Source organism: Cornus florida, unplaced genomic scaffold (genome assembly GCF_030987335.1).
Source record: "Cornus florida cultivar Cherokee Brave unplaced genomic scaffold, ASM3098733v1 CherokeeBrave_3.0.0_Hap2_Chr10, whole genome shotgun sequence".
NCBI lineage: Eukaryota > Viridiplantae > Streptophyta > Magnoliopsida > Cornales > Cornaceae > Cornus > Cornus florida.
In genome coordinates, this window is record NW_026775580.1 from 62,429,084 (window position 1) to 62,438,353 (window position 9,270).

At 35.5% G+C, this 9,270-nt stretch overlaps 1 protein-coding gene across 1 annotated transcript; it reads left to right on the forward strand.

Moving 5' to 3' along the window:
* The first annotated feature begins 5,214 nt into the window (after positions 1 to 5,214).
* On the forward strand, positions 5,215 to 5,523 carry LOC132277703 (uncharacterized mitochondrial protein AtMg00810-like). The gene has a single exon (XM_059779550.1). It carries the CDS (start codon positions 5,215 to 5,217, stop codon positions 5,521 to 5,523), a length of 309 nt encoding a protein of 102 aa, XP_059635533.1.
* The last annotated feature ends 3,747 nt before the right edge of the window (positions 5,524 to 9,270 follow it).

Here is a 9,270-nt window from a genome sequence, read left to right on the forward strand (position 1 = left end):
CATGTTTATTGATTTAATCAATCACACATATTAATATTGCAACATATATTTCCCCTCATTCATTACACATTGAGTGTCTAGAAAGGTGATGTTTAGTGGTGACCTCTAAGTCCCAAGATCCCTCTCTTATTCCCTACCCTTTATTTACTTTAATTGATTTGTATTGAATTTGTTTAACATTGTAGTTTAATTAACTAATCAAACCACATTTTGATCACTCGACCTACTAGTCCGACCTTGTTTCCAAGCAAAATACGCTTCCAATCCCTTGGGACGATCCCTACTCACCCTAGCTATATTAGTAGTTAGAGGTAGTAGTGGCACTTTTTAAATTCAAACTTGGCCACTCTTTAACACGTTTTAACTTGTTGGTTCACAATGACACCATTACTCTCAGTAGGCTGGTATTGATTATGATAAAACTTTTGCTCCAATTGCAAGAATGGATTCCATTAGAATGTTTTTACCTTTTGCCTGTCACAAACAAGTCAAAGTATACCAAATGGATGTCAAGTTTGCTTTTCTTAATGGAGATCTAAATGAAGAAGTCTACTTGGAACAACCTGAAGGCTTTGAAGATTCAGAGTTTCCCTCTCATTTTTACAAACTAGATAAGGCTTTGTATGGTCTCAAACAAGTCCCCAGAACCTAGTTTTAGAAGCTGCATCAGTTCTTAGTTGAACAAGGATTTGACAGAGGCAGGGTTGATAATATTATTTATGTAAAAACTCATCAAGAACAGTTTCTAATTCTGTAAATCTATGTTGATGATATCATGTTTTGTGGCTTAGACACCTCATTAGCTTCAGAATTTGCTAATCTCATGAAGACAAGGTTTGAAATGTCACTCTTGGGGACTCTCATATACTTTTTAAGCCTACAAATTACTAAAACATCCACTGGAATCTTTATCTCTCTGCAAAAGTGTGACGACCCTGGATTTTTCAACCTAGTGTGTCCTGTGATAACCCAAAATGGATCCAAAATGCGGAAGCAAAAGATAGAACAATGGTCTCTAGAGATACAACACTCCTCTAAGACACCAATGTGTCCCTCAACGAGGTCACGACACCCAAAGGAAGTAAATGCGGAAGCAACGTTTCAAACACGGATGAGAATGAACCTAGGGGAAAAATGGTCATTCCACACTGAAATGGGTGACACCGTGCACACCATTGGAAAGACAACTAAAAATTAACAAGAAAAGACTCAAGAATCGCATGATTCAGAGTCCGGATGACAAAAATATCAAGTGTTGAAGTCAAAGGAAGGGAAACCCTATCCCGGTTCGAACCAAAAATAGACACTACCTTACTAAAACTTGAATATCTTAAGTTACAAGAAGAATCTGAAGCTCTAATTAGAACCATTGGAAAGATTATTTCAACATGGTCAATTTAGACTCAATAACGGACCAATTCGGAGTTAAAACAAAGAAGATATGATAGTTTAAAGTCGGAGATACAGTGCTGAACCAATACACAAACACACACACATATGAACAGTACCTTGAGCACTCGAGTAAGGGCTTCGAGTGCTCGAATGGCACACGCCCAAGGGCCAAACACTCTTCCCCAACTTCGAGCGCTCGAACCCCCTTTAGAGCACTCGAACTGCTGTAGGCTACACCTGAAATGCAACCTTGAAATGCAATTTTGAGGACTTTCTGTGCCTTTTTGAAAGAAACACAAAGAAGAAACCCACCTCAAAATCATGTTTTCTTGTTAACCATGTCAGGACCAATGTTTATTTTTTCATGTGAAAACCCCAAAATGCCCTTATGCTCAGTTTAGGCTCAAAACAGCAAAAATGTGAATTTGCACCAAACATACATTTGACCCCAAATGCACTTTTAGGCTAAAACGAATATGCACGCAAATATAATAAGTGATTTGAGCACACAGGAATGGTCCGTGGCTCCCAGAAATGGTCGAGTCAAATCCGACCCCCCAACGGCCAAAAAGGCAAAAATGAATTTGAAATGGATATTTTGAAAACCAAAATTAGCAAATGATTGGAAATTACCATTTAGCCCTTGGCCATACTTCATGCATGATTAATGAGATCCTACGGAAGAATCAAAACGGAATTCACACACCCAATGCAGATATAGTGAGACAATAACTTAACATTTTTAAATATTTTCATAATATTTCATGAAGTCAAAACAACATAGAATACAAATACATGTCATTGGCCTCTGGCCTCATCTCATACATGTCAAATACATTGTAAGGAGTGCACTCATGTACACATTACATATATGGAATCAAATATACACATTTGACAAATAAGACTACAATTGGCATTCCGAGCCAACCTTCATAAAAATGGAAGCCTTCTAGTCCACAAGTCATCCAACCATAATGGGAGTCTCAACTTTAATTCCTGTACCTGAAATATGCCCCAGTATCGTAGGGGTGAGTAACATAAAGCTACTCGTAGGAAATGAGCATTCATTAACCTACGTTTTACAAGTTTGCATGATTTAATTATTATGATTCATTCCACCTAACATTTATGTCAAAGGTGAGACTCGAGGAGCATCCTAGCTACCTAAGATCATTTCTAGCATCAATCACCTTTTTCATGCAATTCTAAACAACATAGGAACATGCTATACAAGCAACAAGATATAGATTCTCAAAGTTATCGACTTGAAATCTAAAATGCTAGAATAACCAAAGTGGGTCATGCCACCTAACTTCTATGTTCCAAATGAATCTATAGGATCATTCCTAAACCATATTTGAACATATAAGGCATAATGTACTTAACAACATCAAAGTTCACAATGATTCTCTAAAATCATAAAACATAGATGCGCTTAACAACATCAAAATGATTCACAAAAATCATAAAACATAAATGTGCTTAACAACATCAAAATGATTCATTAAAATCATAAATGTAGATGTACTTAACAACATCAAAATGATTCATTAAAATCATAAACATAGATGTACTTAACAACATCAAAATGATTCATTAAAATCATAAACATGGATGTACTTAACAACATCAAAATCGCCAATAACCAAAACCACAAGTTACAATATAAACATGATTGTTAACTTGGAATTGAATGCAAAACCAAATAGTGGAAGACTTGGACATCTAAGCTCGGAATTCTGCCGAGACCTCAATGGTTATTCCGGGCACTAACCCGCAGGGAAGACCGCCCTAAGTGCACACTATCTCAACTGGGGAGAACTCATACCTCCCGCACTCGAGCCAAACTCTAGCTATGTTACTAGTAACCATGTCCCAAGAGAATCCAAAATAATTAAATAAGTTCACAACTTATACGTAATTTATATAATGCATGAAAACTACCTTCCATGCACAAGTAGGTTGAAACCACACAATCTATACCTTAGAGTTTGAATTCTAAAATGGTATATATAATGTCAATTACAAAATGTGCAATTCATTACACATGGCATCAATATATTCCATTAAGAATGTTCTCATGAATATAAGTATAACCACAAGGTTGTCCAATGCTCAAAATACAACAAAGTGAATACATAACAAGTTCAAGTCTATGATTTGAATATAGAAACAACTTCTAAAATACCAATAGGTCCATGGAGCCATTAGATAGAATTTAATTAAACAAGATAATCAAATTCTTTAGATTTCAAATCAAATTCGGATAACCGCAAATTAATATATGTTAAACAACATAGCATGCTCATTACATATATCAAATTAAAAATGTCAAATGAGTAAGATAGAATCATATAGAATTTAATTAATTTAAATTAATCAAATCTCTAGATTTCAAAAGTTATTCAAATAATCCCTAATTAACATATATCAAGCACCAACTCATGGTCATACCATATCTCAAGTCCAAATGGGATACAAGCAAAACACAATTTACTATAATTTAAATCAAATTAAATTCTTTAAATCTCTAGATTTAAAAACTCATTTAAATCACCCCAATTTAATATACAACAAAGATCAAGTCATGGCCATGCCATATATCTAGTCCAAAATGAGTTATAAGCAAACTATCATTAATCATAATTTCTCAAATTAATACAATACATACATACAAGTTGTATAAGCATCAAAAACATGCAAGATAACAAATATATAACCCTATAACATCCCCTACCTCACTAGAGAAGTGTCTCTCTAGAATCCAAGGCAAAATCAACACAAAATGGCAAACCCTTCTACGGTTATGAAGAGGAAGATGAGGGGAACAAAATGTATTCCCAAGTTCAAGCTTGGAAATCAATGGAAGGCTCTCAAAAATTAAGGTAAAAGCTTAAGGCTTAAGGCTCCATCCATGGAGGCTAGGGTTTTCTTTACAAGAGAGGGAGGAAATGGAAAATAATGAAGATGAAATGTGAGTGGAGGGGATAGAGATCCTCCACTCACTATGTGCTCTTACACTACCTCACACACACACACTAATGCAAGATCAAATTGTGAGCCTACACTTATCACTCATCCAAGCATCCATTGTAGGCTTAATCCTAAGCCTACACTTGTCAACCATCCAAGGCAATAACTGCACCAATCCTAGGCTAACAAGTGGGTGAATCTTCACCCTCTATGTGTCATCATCCAAGGCCTTAAGGTGTTTCCACACACATGTCAACAAGTGGACCAATGAGAGTGTGACATTTGTCACACTTTTAAGAAATTGCAAAAAGGTCATTTTTAAAAATATCTTCCAAATTAAATTACAAAATGGTCCTTAAGACAAAAAATAATTACTTTACATTAATTACATAAAAACTCCTAAAGTTAGAAAAATTACAAAAAAGTTGTGCGTCTATACCCTTTACAAGAAAAGTAAGCACTTAGCATGCTTTTCTACAAAAGTAAAAATACACATAGTATGGAATTTAAATATCGTGGATGCATGCAAAACCGGAATCAAATCCAAACACAAAAAGTGAACTTGAGCAAGGAAAATGATAAACGAGAAAAAGACAAAAGTGAATAGTGTTCAGAAAAATAAAAATGTGGAAATGACACAATCCCTAACGGAAGTTGTCAATCCAAGGAAAAGAGCCTCATAAATCATTCCAGAGCACTCAAGACAACATCAAGTGACGAAAAACCGAACACAGAATGGAAAAGACAACGGAAAAAAAAATATCCGTAAAAATCCGAGAAAAGGAAAAGGACGAAAAATGACCAGGTCATTACAAAAAGTATGCCTCTGAGATACCTAAAAAGTTCAAAATGGATGATTGTAAGGCTGTCTCAACACCACTATGTCCTAATACCAAACTCTCACTAGAGTACACCACTGAAGCTGTTCCTTCAACATTTTACAGGTCAATCATTGGTAGCTTACTGTATGTTACTGTTTCAAGGCCTGATATAATGTATTCAGTGGGTTTCGTGGCCAAATTTCAAAGTAATCCAAAGGTTTCTCATTTTCAAGCTGCCAAAAGAATTCTCAGATATGTTAAGGGCACCATCTCATATGGTCTATACTACACTTTCTCACCCTCAATGTCTATTGCAGCCTTCTTAGATGCTGATTAGGGTGGATCTTTACTTGACAGAAAAAGTACCTCTGGTTGCTATTATGTTCTTGGTTCTAATATAGTCTCTATCTCTCTCTCAACCTCTGAAGGTGAGTATATAGCTGCCTCATAAGCTGGCTCTCAACTCAGACCTAGGACTTCAATTTTCAATACCACCAAAGCTTTTCAGTAACAACCAAAGTACTATTGCTATCAGCAAAAATCCCATACTACACTGGAAAAGCAAACACATTGATATCAGGTATCACTTTCTCATAAAGAAAGTTCAAAAAGGCCTTATTGATATTACTTACTTGCCCACTAAAGATCAACTTACAGATATCATGACCAAACCTCTTCTTCCTCAGAGATTTTTAACCCTTAAAGATTTTCTCAAGGTTGTTCCTCCTCCCTTCTGAACTTATATTGTTGGGCCTACTCACCTTTTGACCTTCAATGTCAAAAAGGGGGAGAAATAGACTGAAATAAGGATAGCTTGAAGCTATTCTTTTTGCATTTGGATTGTTCTATTTACTGAATCTTTATCTTTAAAAAAAAAAAGTTCTCATTCTCAAGATCTTATTTTAAGATTATTTAGTTTTTTTTATTAAAGGCAAAAGGGGAAGATTGTTGGTCTTAAGTTATCTTAAGGAATGTTTGCCTTTGAATGTCAAAAAACATTGTTTCCAGTGGCATTAAGTATGAACTCTATCTGCATTGTGTGTTGAAATAAGGTCCAGGGGTTGTATTGTCATTTACCACCTTGTATCACATTGTACTAGTGGTCTGCAATAGTGCATTGCAATGTTTCAGTCTGTTGTGATCAAAATCACTGTGACAGTGAAGGTTCAGTATTTCAGTCTTAGCTACAGGTGCTCACAGGGGTACTATGCTCTTTTCTTAGTTGTAATTCAGTGATATACGTTTGTTTGGGTAGCTGCATTGCACTAGATTGCTTTAATTGAGCCTGCATTATGAAATATACAGCTTTAGGACTACCTACTGGCTGTGAAGGAGTTAATTTGTTACAAGGGTATTTTGGTCCTTTCTATTTGCATTCAAGTGTGTTACACATCCCAATGGTCCTAGAGAGATGGTATATACAAGAATATTACATTTCTTGTAGGCTAAGTCTAGAGGAAAATGCAATTTACAGCCTTGCAATGTGTGTGTATGAATTCAGGTGTGCATAGTGACAAAATTGCTGAGGTGGCTTGCTGTGAGTGGTCCCCTCTTCTAAAAATATCTTAAATATGCTCTCTCAATCATTGGCTAGAGGTGATAGGTGTATATTCTTGTTGTGTGAGGTATTGTGTAATTCATTGTCACTATAAATATGCTGTTATAATGACTTTTAGGGTTTAAGCCTTATGAAAAATTGAGAAAAGTGAGCTGCAGCTAGTATTCTCTCAAGAGCTTTGAATGAACAAGTTTTTCTGAGAGTTTTGATGATGATCTTTAGAAGAAAAACCCATTGAATCAACTCAGGAGCATGTACAAGGTGTTGAGATGATGCTGCTGTTAGATTTACTGCTGCAAGGGCTGGATTGAGTAGTGACTTTGTGTTCCAAGCTGTTGTGGTCTATTCCAAGAGCTATGTTAGGTATAAACAAGTCAATTACACTTGCTCAGTACTATGTTTGTGTTGAAAACATGCTGAAAATGGATTTGGACTATAAGATCACTAGTTAAGCTTATTTTTTTGTTTTAATCTTGGATTCAAGTACTGATATGTTATACTATGCTATTTCTTGAGTTATTGAACTACTAGCAAGTATAATTTGGTGAATCAGGATTGTTAAAGTTGGCCTTGTGATAGAAAAATGGTATGTTGTGTTTTTGAGTGTTCAAACCCTAAGGATAAGGCAGACTTGTGCTGATATAAAAGTTGTGGCTGATATGTGATATACTCATGTTGTGTTTGATTGTACAAAGCTTTTCACATGAGTACTATAGTGAAAGAAGACTGTGTGAAGTGTTTCTAAATTAATCTTGAGAGGAATTTCCCATTTTACCCCTCAAACCCTAAATGCAGCAGATTGTAGTTTTAAGGCAATAATTTGGAATTATGTGTTGTCTAACCTATTGTAATTGTATGGAAGACTTTCTTATATTGATTTACATCTATAATGGTGTGTGTGGTGAGCTACGAGAGCTTATTTGGTCCAAGCATGGTTGCTCAAGACAGGGGGAGTGCTTTTATGCACTGTAATGTACTAGTGTGTGTATTGGTTATGAAAACTAGTGTCTATTCTTGTGCTTGGGTGTGTGTAGAGAGTGAGACAACTAAGTGTGTACAGCTAGTAGTGGATTGCTTATTGGCTGAGCGAAGAACCAAGGTTTTCCCTAGTTAAGAGGATTTCCTTGTAAATTTTGCGTTATCTGTTCTTTGAATGCTTGTTTAGTTGTTTTGAGAAAGTTTTATAAAGAAAAGTTTCAACCAATTCACCCCCCCCCCCCCCCTCGGTTCAATAGAGTAAATAAACTTCCTCATGTTATCTATTATGCGAGCAAAACTCTTTCAGATGCAAAATTGAATTATACCACTACTAAAAAAGAGTTACTTGTAGTTGTCTTTGCTTTGGACAAATTCAGATCATATCTGTTGGGTTATAAAGTCATAGTTTATTCTGATCATTTTGCTTTAAAACATTTTCTTTCCAAAAAAGAAACCAAACCCCATTTGATTCGATTAATCCTCTTACTTCAAGAGTTTGATTACGAAATCCGGGATAAGAAAGCGTCAGAGAATGTGGTAGCTGACCATCTTTCTAGAATTCTTGTTGAGGTACCTTTTCGGATGAACAACTATTTGAGGTTTCTCATAAGGATTTGCCTTGGTTTGCTGATATTGTGAATTACCTCGTAATAGGCAAAATTGCTTTATCTTGGTCAAAGTAGGAAAAAGATCGATTCTTCTCTCAGATTAAGATATACTATTGGGAAGATCCCTAGCTTTTCAAGTATTGTGCTGATCAAATCATTCGTAGATGTGTTCCTGAGAGTGAGTTTCATAGTATTCTGACCTTCTGTCACAGTTTAGCTTGTGGAGGTCATTTCAGTGTAAAGAAAACTGCCGCTAAAATTCTTCAGTGTGGTTTCTTTTGGCCTTCACTCTTTTAGGATGCATATTTATTCTGTAGATCATACCTTCGATGTCAGCAGTTAAGATCAATTTCCAGAAGAAACATGATGCCCTTAACTCTAATCTTAGTCATTGAGGTTTTTTATGTATAGGGTATTAATTTCATGAGTCTTTTTGTTCAGTCAAATAAAGATGAATATATTCTTGTGACTGTAGATTATGTGTCTAAATGGGTTGAAGTAGTGGCTACAAAAACTACCGATCATGTAGTTGTGGTTGAGTTCATTCAAACGAACATTGTTAGTCAGTTTGGTATGCCACGAGCTATTATTAGTGATGGAGGTGCTCACTTCTGTAATAGTATTTTTGTATTTTGGTACAAAGATACTCTATCACTCATAAAGTTGCTACTCACTATCATCCCCAAACAAGTGACCAAGTTGAAATATCCAATCGTGAAATTAAGAAAATTCTTGAAAAAATGGTTAAGCTAGATCATAAGGATTAGTCTTTTAGACTAAATGATGCTTTGTGGGCTTACCATACTGCTTTTAAAATTACAATTGGTATGTCACCTTACCGTCTCGTCTATAGTAAAGGGTGCCATCTTTCTGTAGAGTTAGAACACAGAGCTTTCTTGGCCATAAAAAAACTCAATTTTGATTTGAAATCTGCCAATTT

Excerpts from the sequence above, each read along its gene's own strand:
- LOC132277703 (XM_059779550.1), top strand. The coding sequence starts at position 5,215 with ATGGATGATTGTAAGGCTGTCTCAACACCACTATGTCCTAATACCAAA.